The 14,305-nt window shown below is 41.4% G+C and overlaps 1 protein-coding gene across 2 annotated transcripts in view; it reads left to right on the top strand.

Annotated features, from left to right (window-relative positions):
- Intu (inturned planar cell polarity protein) overlaps positions 1-14,305 on the top strand; it is a 73,342-nt gene that overhangs the window by 32,568 nt on the left and 26,469 nt on the right. For both annotated transcript variants that reach the window (XM_059265182.1, XM_059265181.1), the window contains exons 4-6: positions 6,234-6,437; positions 8,503-8,621; positions 12,141-12,230. In XM_059265182.1, coding sequence (XP_059121165.1) covers positions 6,234-6,437; positions 8,503-8,621; positions 12,141-12,230 — 413 coding nt within the window. The remainder of the gene's footprint in view (positions 1-6,233; positions 6,438-8,502; positions 8,622-12,140; positions 12,231-14,305) is intronic.

Here is a 14,305-nt window from a genome sequence, read left to right as displayed (position 1 = left end):
CCTGCCAAACTAGCATCCCCATGGTCAAAATCATCTGAGCTTTGGCCGCAGCGGTTCCTGAGCGCCTTACCAGTTGAACAAGATAAAGAACCCTAGAGAAACTGCCCTGAACATACCTGTGCGAGCTGGGTTTTCAGAGGTGTCTCTTGAGAAGAGTTATAATGTTCCACTTTTGAGCTGGGGGTGGGCTGTGAGGGTGGGAGGGAGTCCTGGTCAATTCCTGAGTACCCTCAGAATATCCTTCCTGCTGTCCCAATGCAGAGTCCTTGGCCTCTTTTTTTTTTTTTTTTTTTTTTGGTTTTTTGAGACAGGGTTTCTCTGTGTAGCTTTGGAGACTTTCCTGGAACTCACTCTGTAGTCCAGGCTGGCCTTGAACTCACAAAGATCCACCTGCCTCTGCCTCCCAAGTGCTGGGATTAAAGGCGTGCACCACCACTGCTCAGCATCCTTGGCCTCTTCTTAACAGTGCCAATCTCTACATATTTACTGGCATAAACTTTCAATATACTCCATTTCTGGCTAAAATGTAAGTTTTTCAAATGTTTCTGTCTAGTTTTTTTTGCTCCTGATTCCCACTGTTAATCTGGCTAAAATTAGCAAACAACGCAAAGCCACAGCCTGAATGTTGTGTGGCCTTGAGATTTCCTGTTAGTTTTCTGTCACCTTTAAATTCAGTGTCTCACAAAATTTTAGTGCATAGGTAAAATGCATTCCATTTCTTTGCCACCATGTAGAAAGGTTGATCTATCCAGTTACCAACGGAGTCTTAATTTCTGTCTGAAACCTAATGAGCCTGGTCTTTGCTGTCTGCATTTTGCATTTCTGTCAGGCATCTGGTTTTCTAAACCCTTAGCAGAACTCCTCACCCAAGCTACTTAGAGATTCTGCCCAGGCTTTTCTACCCATTTCTCAGACACTTCGAGTAAGCCAGCTCCTCAGGGTCCTGAACTGCCATTGGGTGTAGATGTCACAGCAACAATCTGCTTCTTTCTAAAATTGCTTAATTAAAAAAATTATTCTTTAATACTTCCATGGATAAATACAGTATTTTTTTTGTCCTATCCAACCCCCATTTCCTCTCCCTCCAATCCTCTTGAACTCCCCACCCAGTGCATCCCTCTCTTGACTTCATGCCCCCTTCCAGTCAAATTAGAGCTGTGGGCATGTGCATGGGTGTGGAACGTGGTCAACTACCACGAGACACACCAGTGAAAAAAAGATGATCTTGTTCCTTCAGTGGCCATCCACTGCCAGTAACTCCTTGTGATCCCCTCCCCATCCATGCTGTAAAGCAGGCTGGCCTGATCCCCCACAGTTCTTGTGCAGGTAGCCACAGTTGCTGTGGGTTCATGAGGGCAGTTTCATGTCCAGAAGACACTTGTTCGCAGACCCTTGGCTCTTATGGACTTGTTGACACCTCTTCCACAGTGTTCCCTGAGTGCTCCTCCACTTCTTCAAATAGATTTTCTGACATGTTGGGTCCCAACCGTAAGTCCTATAAGCGTCCAGTGGTTAGTGGTCCTATTTTATACATAAAGAAGCACCTAGAGGGCTGAGGCAGGAGTATTGTGAGCCAGACTAGACTGGTTGATGAGATCCTAAGAAAGAGAGAGAATTTAGAAACTGCTTAGTGATTTCCCCAAAGTCACAGAATCAGTTACTCAAAGTAGCAAATTTCAAACTAACCCAGAGCATATTCCTTCCTTTTCCTTTCCACCTGTGTGCGTCCTGGTGTCTTGATGGGCCAGACCCTACTGAGATAGACCTGTCCAAGGTGTCTGCATGTGCAAAACAGTCCCTTCAGCAACAAGAGAGGAGGAGAGTGCAGGTTTATAAGTGATTCCACAGGAGACGTTAATCCTGGACATACCGAGCAGTGACATCTTAGACATGCACTCAGAGTATAACCAAGTCTACAGCTTCCCGTTCTCCAGCAGACAGTGACCTCTGAGACAGTGTAATGGGAAGAAGGCACTGGGAGAACAGATCAGTCCTCCATGTAACACCACCCAGAGATTCCAGATCTAGTTTCCTCAACTGTAATCAGAGGGGATCTAAAGGGAAGTCTTCAAATCCACTTCTGGCTCTACTGGTGTGTGCTGGTGCGAAATGCAGAGGCAAAACCCATCTCCTTAGTGATACACAAAAAGTCCATTTTAACATTTCAAAACTAGTTTTGTGGTTTTTATTTTTATTTTTTTTATAGATGCTTCAAAAGTCTTAGTAGCATGAGGGTGTTGGTTTGTGGAATAATGGTAGAGTGTGTGCTTAGCATGTGCAAGGCCCTGGGTTACGAAGTCCAGCACACACACACACACACACACACACACACACACACACACACCTTACAAAGTCCAGCACACACACACACACACACACACACACACACACACACACACGCACGCACACGCACGCACGCATGCACATGCGCGTATCAGGAAAAAGAGGCTAGAGAACTCCTACACATTAAGACAGACTGAACAGTGTGTGACTGTGTCTTACTTGGGATTTCTATTGCTGTGAAGAGACACCATGACCCCAGCAACTCTTATAAAGGAAAATATTTCAGAACAGTGTGTGACTGTGTCTTACTTGGGATTTCTATTGCTGTGAAGAGACACCACAACCCGGGCAACTCTTATAAAGGAAAACATTTCATTGAGGCTGGCTTACAGTTTCAGAAGCTTAGTCCATTGTCATCATAATGGTATATGGCGGCATGCAGGCAGACATGGTGCTGGAGCTGAGAGTCCTACATCTTGATTGGCAGGCAACAGGAAGTAAACTGAGACACTGGGTGTGGCTTGAACATATATGAGACCTCAAGCCTGCCCCACAGTGACACACTTCCTCCAACAAGGCCACAACTACTCCAGCAAAGCTGCATCTCCTAATAGTGCCACTCCCTGTGAGCTTATGGGGGTCAATTACATTCAAACCACCACAGACTGCAGCAGATGCAGCAGGCAGTCCTTGACTGCTTCTGGATTGCAGGAGGAACAGCTGTATTAGATAACTGGAGAAATCTGGGCTTAGAATTTGTTAGATAGTAGTATAGGCTGAGTATCCCTTACTCAGAATGCTTGCAACCAGAAGTGAGTAGGTGAGTGCTGGGTCGGGAAGAAGGGGAGGGAGAGGAGAGGAGAGGAAGAGAGAGAAGGGAGGGGAGAGAGAGGAATAGAAATTGATTCAACTTGGAATTGTTGCATGGTTGAACCTCCCAATGCAGAACAACCTGAAACCCTAAATACTCAAAAATCTGAAACTTTAAAAACACCACACTGACGGATGCTCAGAAAACCTGAAATTTTGAAGTATTTCAGATTTAGAGACCAAAGAACTTTCCAAGCTTTACCTTAAGCAACTCATTGAGATTGTCCAAAAGGAGAAGAGGCTGGAGGAAAGAAAATTCGCTGAGCCAATTAGACTAATTCCTTGAGCATTACTCATGAAGCGTTTTGAAAGCCCCTGCCACTTGCCAGCTGGAAGAGAAAGGATAAGGCAGCAGAGAGCAGCCCAGAGTGACAAAGACTGTGGCTGATTCACAGGTGCAAGGCAGGCCAGCTCTGCCATGGCATCGGGTCCTCACAGCCCCACAGTGTGCCCCTGTGGAGAGGGTTCCAGCTGAAGTGGGGAGGGGGTTTGTCTGATGAAGATGAATTGCTTCTTACATAGCGCAGCTTGAAGACAGACTTGGGGAGGAGATAACCAAAGCCACACGACCTTGGAGGTGATGGGTTATAGAAGTCACGTCCCTGGACCTGAGGGAACCAGGGCATCATTCCTGAACCTGGAAGGGGTGAGGATAGGTTGGGCAGGCTGCACAAGGGAGGGGGCAGGAGATGTGGAATCGTGAGCTTCCTTGCATGTTAAAGACTGTGGAAGAACAACAGGAAACTAAAAGGCATTAAAACAAGACTTATTAGATATTGCTTAGTAAAAGTTTATCCCTATAGCCACGTAGTACCCTTAATACTTATGTCTATCAATCTTTTTTAAAAATAGTGCTCATCTCTTTATTTAGTTATGTCTTATACCTTATGTTGTCAAGGCAACTGAACTCAGCATTTATAGTTGCTTATTATATAGGACTTCAGAAATGTCTTTCTGAAGTATAATTATCTTCTTATGATGGAACCAACTTTTCTTAAATTCAAAATGGTGCTAAAACAGTTCCTTGAAGAATCTTAATGAACAATTTCGTAGGGTGTGTTTTTATTTGGGTTTGTGTTGTGGCAAGGTGAAAGGTCTTTGCACCAGAACGTAGGTAATGGCATTTGCAAAATATACTATTAAAATTAGTTTTAAAGCACACACATCGTTGTCCATGAGCATAGCAAAGTAGTATCAAATTTTACATCTTTGCTACCTCTCAAGTATAATTTCCAAATCTTTCAGTTTATCAACTCATTTCAATTTTGTCATTTTTGGGGGAGTCCCACCCAATCTTTAAACCTTCCCAACCACAAGAACGTCAGCCAGAGAAGATGCCCTCCATGGTATGAGCCATGGCTCTTTCTCTGACGTCCCTTTCTGTGCATCCTCCTACCCCTCCCCCCCCAGAGTAACCACCATCTTTCACACTAAATACTGCTGACTTGTGTGGCCTGTTTGTGTCAGAACCTCACACCAAGACTTCTTTTTGTAACACTTATTTGTCGTACACTCTTGTGAGCGGTCAGAGGACAACTTGAAGGACTTGGCCCTCCTGCTGTCATGTGGTCTCAAGGATCAAACGCAGGTCATCAGGCCGGCAGGCAAATGCCCTACCCACAGAACCATCTCACAGGCCCTGAATATTCATTTTCAGGGCTAAGATGATGATTTCTAAAACCATAGGCTTTCAGCTCTTTTTTACTTTAATTATATGTTGATTTTCATATCATTCTTACATAGGGTTTTTTTTATTTTCAATTTTTGTTTAGTTTTTTTCTCTCTTTCTCTAGCAATACATTAATTTTCTACTCAGCCTTTTTGGACACAGTCTCCAGATACCAAGGGCCCACGTTTCCATACTGTGTTTACAGAAAACATGTAAAGAAAATTCTGTAGACACTGGGCCTTCTCATTTGACGTTTTCCCCTTCCTGCTCTCTCTGTAAGTTCTGTTAGCCTTGGCCCACTTCATCTTTCCTAACAACATGTACATCCAGACAATTTTAAAACCCTCTCTTTGCTCCATGTCAGTTAGCATCTGCCCCGTAAGAACTATCTAAAGTAGCTGACCTACAAGAAAAAGTTTATCTGGGCCTGTGGTTTTAGAGGTTCTAGTCTGTGCTCAGGTGTATTTGTTACTTATCTCATAGTTGGGACCAAATACCTGACATAATACAACTTATGGGAAGGTAAGTGTAGGTCGGCTCTTTTAAAAATATAAACATCTGGAGCACTGTGTGGCTACCGATCTTATGACGATGCCTTCATTATCCAGCATTCATTATATGCTCACGCTGGTGCATCTTTGAAATGAGTGGGTTGTCTCTGGGCAGCTGGCACCGGGTAAGTGTCTCTGTTTTCAAGGAGGGGTACCTGAGAGGTGGAAGGTGCCTTTTGGCACCTGGAAAACAGCCGCATTCTGGATCCTGACCAATCTTGACTTCAGGCTGTGAAATTAGAACTATCCTGATGAAACTGACCGATAATCCTCCCGGTGGTGCAGTGTCCCAAATGCCAACGGTTGTTGGTTTGGTGGCACTATATTTGGCCCTTCCTTACAGGGTTACAAAGACTGTCTGAGAGAAGAGTATTTGAAACCTGTCCCACTTGGAAGGAAAGGCAGCGCCCATGTGTGAGATTGCCCTTGACCCCCAGTCTCTCTCTTAGCTTCCTTTGACGAGTCAGTGCTATTAGCATTGAAGATGTGCAGTGACCCTATTCTACACTCAAATGGTAGGGATTTCTGCTCTTCTGTGGTCCTTCTTTAAGTAGTCATGAATGAACTTTAGTATGGAGCATTGTACTTTTCACTCAGTAAACATTTGTGATTATATATACATACATATAAACATACATATAATGTACCCACCACTGTGTAAAGAGCTAGATACAGATACAAGTGAACTCACTGTTCTCACCATTAGCCCTGGCTCTGAGGTGCCATCTCCATCATGTGCACTCCTGACTATACGTGTCAGCACATGTCTTTCTTTGTTTTTTAAAAACAAACAAACAAAACAAAACGCACCTGATGTTTGCCTGGTGGAAAAATCAAACATTTTGTTTTATTTTTTTCAGGTGAAGCTGACATTTGAAAATGCATATGCTGTGAAAAAGGAAACAACCCAACCAAAAAAGAAAAAGACCCAGTCAAGCACGAATGATTTGGTGAAACTTCTCTGTGGGTCGGAGGCTGAAGGCATCCAGCACAGTATCCTGGGCACCCCACACATCATCATGTACCTCACCCTGCAGCTCCAGTCAGAGGTGTCCAAGGAGGAGGTGAGTGTCTGCTCACGTATGCTGCAGCAGGAGGGGGACCTTCCATCCTTCCAGCACATTCAGACTTCAAGAAGGAACAGAAGGGAATTAGCTGTCTCGTATCGGTGTTCTCTTTATAGTATGTTATGCTGGGTGTAGTAGATACTTTATATCACCAGTTTTAAAACATATAAGAGAAAAGTGCATGCACTTTTCAGCTCTTCTAAGTGGTAGGGAATGAGACCCCAAAAGCTTCCTTTTGCGGTCTGTAATATGAGGTGTGTCGTTTTCTGTCTGTTTAATAAAAATTCAAATGGTAAACATTTGGTTAATTGTATATGTACTGCTTAGCATTTTTTGTGTTCTGGAAAATGCATAGATATCCAGTGGTAATAATTCTAATTTCGTATACCTTGCTGGCTCCTTGTATCTTTAGAACAAATGAGACATTTAAGCATTTATTTTTTAAACCTCCCAAGTTTGGGAGTACTGTCTTGAACCTTTCTAGCCCACATGTCATTGTGCCTGACTTTCCCTGGGAAAGTGTGTGAATGCCTCACAAATAAACAGGTTGCTGTCTGTGGCCAGTTCTGTAGCAGTATCATAATTAGGAGAGGCTCTTTATTCTTACCACACAGAGTGGAAGCTTCTGTAAGTGCAAGCTACTAACAAGGGCTTTAAAAATACAGCCAATTAAATTGGCTGGGCGCTGCAAATCTTGCCAGCCCCTCAATACCAAGGATTTTAAGACTCCTATGGAGACTTCCTTAAATGGCCTTTTTTTTCTACTATGTTACTTTACAACGAAGTGTCATAGGGTCATTTCTTTCTCTGAGAGTTACATAATTGATACAGAGCTTGTCTTCAAATTACAAGATTTGGAATGCAAGGACCACAAGATGAAGACTTCTAAAAAGCTAATCAAAGACAGTTTAAAACAGCGTTTGGTATTTTGACAAAATAGAATGGAAGGTTTGTTGGAGAAGGTTTAAATTTATTAAGTCAACTTCACAGAAGATTTTAATTCATGTTTGACTTAATTTCTAGAGATAAGTAATAAAATACTCTATAGCTATTTTCACAATGAAAATTGCAATAAAATTTGAATCATTATGCAGTGTATTTGGGAAACATATCCCATAGCATATATTGAATAATTTACATATATTAGATGGTTTTAATAAGTACAAAAAGTAGGTGGCACAGTGTATTATCATCATATCTGTGATGATGTAAAAATTGTGAATACATGGACATCTTGCCACATAACAATGTGGCATATAGATGTTTAACATTAGAGACAGAACCAAGGAAAAGCTAAGCCAGTATAATACTCGAGGAGTCTGGACTTTTGTTATAGCAATTATAACCATTGGAGCAATTAGAAGTTACTCTGAGTTCTTCATGCTTTCTATCTAGAAGTTTTAATTTGCAGTGTGAGAAGAACCAATGTTGCCTAAGTATCAGCAGAGAGGGAGGCTCAAGCTGCCCGTGTCTTAGGAGCGTCAGCATACTGCAGCTCTCTGTTTCCTAGAATCAGGGTCTTACTGAAAACGGGAGAATATTAACCATTTTCTAAATTACCATGTAAATTTGCATTTTCCACAATTTAAAATAAAACATGCCCTTTCTTATAGATTAATTTATGCTGTTTAAGCCCTCCCATATTTAGGTTAGAGATTTTATGATCTTGTGATACTTCTTTTTCTTCCTATTTGTACTTCTTCAGTTTTGTATTCTCACTTTGTAAATGTTTAATAATATCACCAAAATAATGATTATCTTTTAAGATTCAGTGTGACAGAAATTAAAGACTCCTAGGAGTAACACATGGAGATAAAAGCTTAAAACACTGTTTGAAATCAATACTATTTGTAATTGTGTAGATCTGTCTCCTGGCCAGCGTGGCATTTGAAATGCTTGTTGAAGTGTTAACATTCCAGGCATAGTTCTGTCCTTGGGTTTGAAAGAAACTTTGACTAAAGCTGAAAGGATTCCTGTTTTGTTCTCCATACAAAGTCTGAACCTTCAGGACAAATGTTGGTTGGAGCATCTGAGAGCTCATCATCTGTTCTTTCCCTCACAGCAGGAAATTCTGTACCATTACCCAGTATCCGAAGCCTCTCAGAAACTCAAGAGTGTGAGGGGGATTTTTCTCACACTCTGTGACATGCTGGAAAGTGTAACTGGGACGCAAGTTACTAGGTAACAATGTTTCCCTCTTTCTTCACTGACATAGTTGTCTATGATAGACCTGTTCCTGTCTGTGGCATTGTCCACTGCTGGGCGTCTGTTTCAGCTAAACATTGATTTTGTATGGAGTGTATGTTTCTAATTCAGTTGAAAGTCTGGGATTTGCCAGGATCATTTCATTAACAGAGTGGGCTGTTGACCCATAGTTACAATTCTTTATGACAATGTCCTCTTTGAGTTGGCAAGATGGCTCAAGGGTAAAGGTGCTTACTGTCAAGTCTGTCAACCTGGGTTCAGTTCCTGGGACCAGATGGTGGATTGAGAGAACAGACTCCTACAAGTTGTCTCCCAACCTCCACACTCAAGCTGTGGTGCACATGCCACGTGCACACGTGTACAACACACACACACACACACACACACACACACACACACACACACATTCATGTATTACTTTAAAAGAGTTATCTTTCAAACATGGCATTGTTATGTATCTTGACTTCCTTATGTTTCTCTTATGATTGTCAGCTCACTAAGTAATATGCTAAATTTTTCCCATGCTTAGAAAATACTCTGATTTTACAGTAATGAAAGAGAAATATAGGCTGTTCTGTAGGAGGGATGTTCAGAATTCAGTGTCATGTGAAGTTTATTTAGTGATGAAAGGGCAAAGTCAGAATGGGGTTGTCCTGCACAGTGGTGGAACTGTCGGTCAGTCAGCACCCTGCCCGTGGCCTTGGCTCCATCTCTAGCACGAGGGGAGGAAGAAAGGAGAGGGAGGGAACCTCAGCCATGGAAAGAACCCACCCCACACACACGGGTTGTCAGGCCTGACTGATGCCATGGCTAAGTTACGGGATGAAGAGCTCAGAGCTTTTGAATTTGTTTTCTCGTAAAATAAATTATTACTATTTTTCTACTTTAATATTTCAGTAATCTAAAATTCATGAAAAAAGTTTATATCGAGTTTTAACAGATCCCATATTACTGATACAATATGAAGTTGGAGTTCCCAGATTTTAACTTTTGTTTTCCCATCTCCTGGTAAAAATTACACTTAAAAATTTTAGAAGGTGTGGGGTGTGTAAAATAATGGGAAGAATTTACTTGTTTCCCTAAATAAAAGTTAGACATAATGCTCTGACTTTTTAATATGTAGATATATTGATTATATATTTGAAGACAGTGGTACTTGAGGCTTCATTTCATATATAAATTTGTATTTATAAAAGCAGCTTGTTGGTCATTCATTCATTCATTCATTCATTGCAGTGGATCAAAACAAGGGACTCATACCTGTCAATTATGTGCTGTATACCACTGAGCTATGACCCCATTCTCTCTTTAATATTTTAACAGCTTTGTTTAACTATAGTCCATAAACCATTCAATTTGCCCATTCTTAAAAATGTACAAGTAGCTGGGTGGTGGTGGCGCACTCCTTTAATCCCAGCACTCGGGAGGCAGAGCCAGGCAGATCTCTGTGAGTTCAAGGCCAGCCTGATCTACAGAGCAAGATCCAGGACAGGCACCAAAGCTACACAGAAAAACCCTGTCTCGAAAAACCAAAAAAAAAAAAAAAAAAAAAAAAAAGTGTACAAGTAGGGGGTGGGAGATGGCTCAGAGGTTAAGAACACTGGCTGTTCTTCCAGAGGACCTAGGTTTGGTTTCCAGCATTCACATGGTATCCCAAACCCTCTGTAATTTCAGTTCCAGGGGATCTAGCGCCCTCTTATGGCCTCTGTGGCTACCAGGAATGCACATGGTACAGGCATACATGGAGGCAAGATAACCATACACATAAAATAAAAACAAATAAGTCTGTTTTTGAAAAGTAGACAAGTAAATAGTTTCAGCTGTATTCATAGATTGGCCATGGTCAATGTCAGAACATTTTTACCACCTTAAAAAGGAACCATGTGCCCCTTAACTGTCAGCCTGGACACCACAGCTCAAGCCCCAGACTCCACTGGCTTGCTAGCCTTGCCTGGGAGAGATCCCTGCAGTAGACATTCCAAATGAATGGAATCGTAAGATGAATGCTCATTTGTTTTTTAAAAATGTGGTTTTAATTGTGTGTGTGTGTGAGTAGGGGTGGTTTGTGAACATGAGTGTAGGTGCCTACAGAAGCCAGAGGCATCAAATTCCCTGAAGCTGGAGTTACAGACACCCATGTGTACCTGACATGGGTGCTGGGAACAAAACTTGTCTTCTGGAAGAGCATCTCATGTTCTTAACTACCAAGCCATCACTCTACCCCTAGAGTAATGCTTTAATCTTTCGTTTGTTTTTTGTTTGGGTTTTGTTTTAATTTTAATCTTTTTCTGTAGGTTTGTTCTTTGTTTTTCTCTGCTCTATAGGATAGATGCTATTTTATTTAATAGTTAGATCTCACCAGTGATGATAAGACACGAGGTAACCATATGCAAGCAATAAGGACAGGTAGTTAACTAACTTAATAGTTAGATCTCATCAGTTATGATAAGACACGAGGTAACCATATGCAAGCAATAAGGACAGCTGGGAATACCTTTCTGAGGAAACAATAAATGTGAAATGTACTTTCAGAGTTCCTTAACAATATGTGTGTCTTGTTGCATGTTCTTTTCTAAAAATTGTAATAATGCTGGTATGATAGAAAAGAGGCTAATACTTGCCTAAAAGTGTATGTGCTTTTAAACTTTAAGATAAAAATAATATCGTTTGGAAAAACATCTGTTTAGTAGTTCATATTTAAAGTGGCACACACTTGTGTTCTCTATATTTCCATAGTTGGTTGTTGTATTTCTTTTGAGAGGTATCTAATTGTTTACAGCTGCATGAAGTATAATTAAGAATAAACTGCACATGCATGAAATGTACACACTGACAGCTGATAGAAGCACTCACTCTGTAACCATCACACGCTGTGCACATGCCCCGTCCTGGAGTTCCATTGAGGAAGATGTGCATATGACTCAGGTTCCATCGCTTGCTTCTATGGCTGCATCTCATATTGTCAGGTTGTCGTTTTTTAACTAGAATCACTGTTTTCTTTTCTTTGTAATCTCCTTAGTGATCATGTCCATACATGGGCAATCACAAAGTCTCTATGGAATTAGTGAGCAAGGATGGAAACATTCATTTAAAAAACTAAACTGTGTGCAGCTACTTAATGTCAACAAAACATTTCACACACACCCCAATTTGAGAGAGGGGGGGTCTCACTGTGTAGCCCTGCTGTCCTAGAACTGTGTTACTCAAGCTGGTTTCAAACTCACAGCAATTTTTCTGCCTCAGCCTCCTGAGAGCAGGATTGTAGGCATGTAATGATTTTACTTTTATGTGTCCTGGGGGTTTGGAGATAATTCCAAATTTATTTTTGTTGTTATATAACCCTTGCCTTTTTTGTGTGGTAGTTAGGTATGTGCCAAGAAATTTGCTTATTAAGCAATTCAGTTCTTAAATTATACCATGTGTAACCTTTTAAGGATATTTTTATAACTTCATAAAAGATATTCTAACCACATCTTGAATTTATGTTTTTCTTAGCTCATCCCTCCATTTAAATGGGAAACAAATTCATGTTGCCTTCTTGAAAGAATCTGACAAGTTGTTGTTAATTGGCCTGCCTGCTGAAGAGTGAGTTGAGATTTTTTTGTTTGCCTTTAAAAAACATTTCTGAAACTATGGTAACAACAGCAACAAAAAAAAAGTAAAATAATGGTAACAAAGCCTGTCTCATTAAAATTATGCCACTTTCATCAAAAAGCAAACTCCTCGGGATGGTTTCACGATCCCAAGGTGCTGCGCTGGGGAAGTCGTTACCTGTGTTCTTTGGGACTGTCACAGCAAACAACACAGAGGTAGCATTCGCTCCAACCTCAAAAGTCCTCATAGTCTATAACAGTCTCGAACTTGTTCCAAAGTCTTTTGAGACACATGGTAATCTCTTAACTGTAATTCCCCTGTAAAAATCAAAATCAAAAAGCAGATCACATACTTCACATACTTCCAACAACAGCACAGGATGTTCATTACCATTCCAAAACACAGGGAAGTGAGAATAGCGAGGAATACTAGACTAAAGCAAGACCAAAAACCAGCTGGGCAAACTCCAAACTCTGCATCTCCATGTCTGATGTCAAAATGCTTTTCAGATCTCCAGCTCCTTTCAGCTTTGTTGACTGCAACACACTTCTTTCTCTTGGGCTGGTTCCATTCCCTGTTAGTAGCTCTCCTTAGCTGGTATCCCATAGCTCTGGCATCTCCAACATCTTGGGTCTTCAAGGTAATCCAGGTATTACCTTCACAGCTTCACACAATGGCCTCTCTGGGCCTCCATTCAGGGACAAATCCTGACACATACCTGGCCTCAGTGGCTTTCCTTAGTGGAGGAAGATTCTATAACCCCTTTCTTCTACCCTTGACTCTAAAGCCAGAACCAAGGGGCCAAAAGCTGCTAAGTTCTGCTGCTTGCTGGGGCTGGAACATGGCCCCCTCATTCAATTATATCTTTGCCAGCTTTCTGTTTTCAATGGGTTCCTTTACTGCCTAAACTTGACTGTTCTGAATCTTGCTGTGTAGACCAGACTGGCTTTGAACTTAGAGATCTGCTTGCTTCTGTCTTCAGAGTGCTGGGATTAAAGACATGTATCACCATTCCTGGACCTAAGGTATTCTTTAATTCCTTTTGACAAGTTGCAAGAATAACTGGGTGGGGTCTTGCCCTGAGATCACTGCTCCTTTTATTCCATTTCTTAATCTGTTTATCTTCTTGAGCACAGGATTTAGTTCCATTCTACTTCCTGGTACTCTGTTCCTCCTCAAATTTTACATTTTGTATTTTTCCTTTCTCGGTTTCTCCTTTTCATTATATATCTTCCTAAGAGTCAACACTAGTAACCTCACAACTGAGCCTGTGCTAGGTTCTTTTGAGATTTCTTCTGCCAAAGGAATTAATCCAAAACTTTTCAGTTTAGCCTCAGGCAGATTTTTCTGACAAGGGCAAAAGGCAGCCACTTTCCTCACCAAAGTATCACAAGAGTGATCTCTAGGCAGCATACTAAAATTCTTCTCCTCTAAAACCTCTTGAGCCAGACCCTACAGTTTAGATCACCTCTGTTTTCCATGCTCCTACTAGTGTGGCCCATTAAGCAGCACTTAAAGCATTCCATTGCTTTGCTAATCCAAAGTCCCAAAAACATGGTTAGGCTTATCACAGCAATACCCCAGTCCCTGGTACCAATTTTTGTCTTAGGGTTTCTATTACTGTGAAGAGGCACAATGACCACCACAGCTTTTATAAAGGAAAACATTTAATTGGGGCTGGCTGACAGTTTCAGAGGTTTAGTCCATTATTGTCATGGAAGCATACAGGCAGACATGATGCTGGAGAAGGAGCTGAGAGGTCTACATCTTGATCCACAGGCAACAGGAAGTAAACTGTCACTTTAAGCATGGCTTGAGCAAATATGAGATCTCAAAGCCTGCCTCCACAGTGACATACTTCCTCCATCAAAGCCATACTTCCTCCAACAAGGCCACACCTACTCCAACAAGGCCACAACTCATAATAGTGCCACTCTGTATGGGGGCAGTTTTCTTTCAGACCACTACATATGCCTACAAGTTTGTTCATGCTGGAGAATTGGAGGGAGTCAAGACTTAGCACAGGGTGTCTTACCCAGGTGTTCAATATCTATAGTAAAACAGTG

This window comes from Peromyscus eremicus, chromosome 6, assembly GCF_949786415.1.
Source record: "Peromyscus eremicus chromosome 6, PerEre_H2_v1, whole genome shotgun sequence".
Taxonomy (NCBI): Eukaryota; Metazoa; Chordata; class Mammalia; order Rodentia; family Cricetidae; genus Peromyscus; species Peromyscus eremicus.
This window is presented reverse-complemented; position numbering and strand designations above follow the sequence as displayed.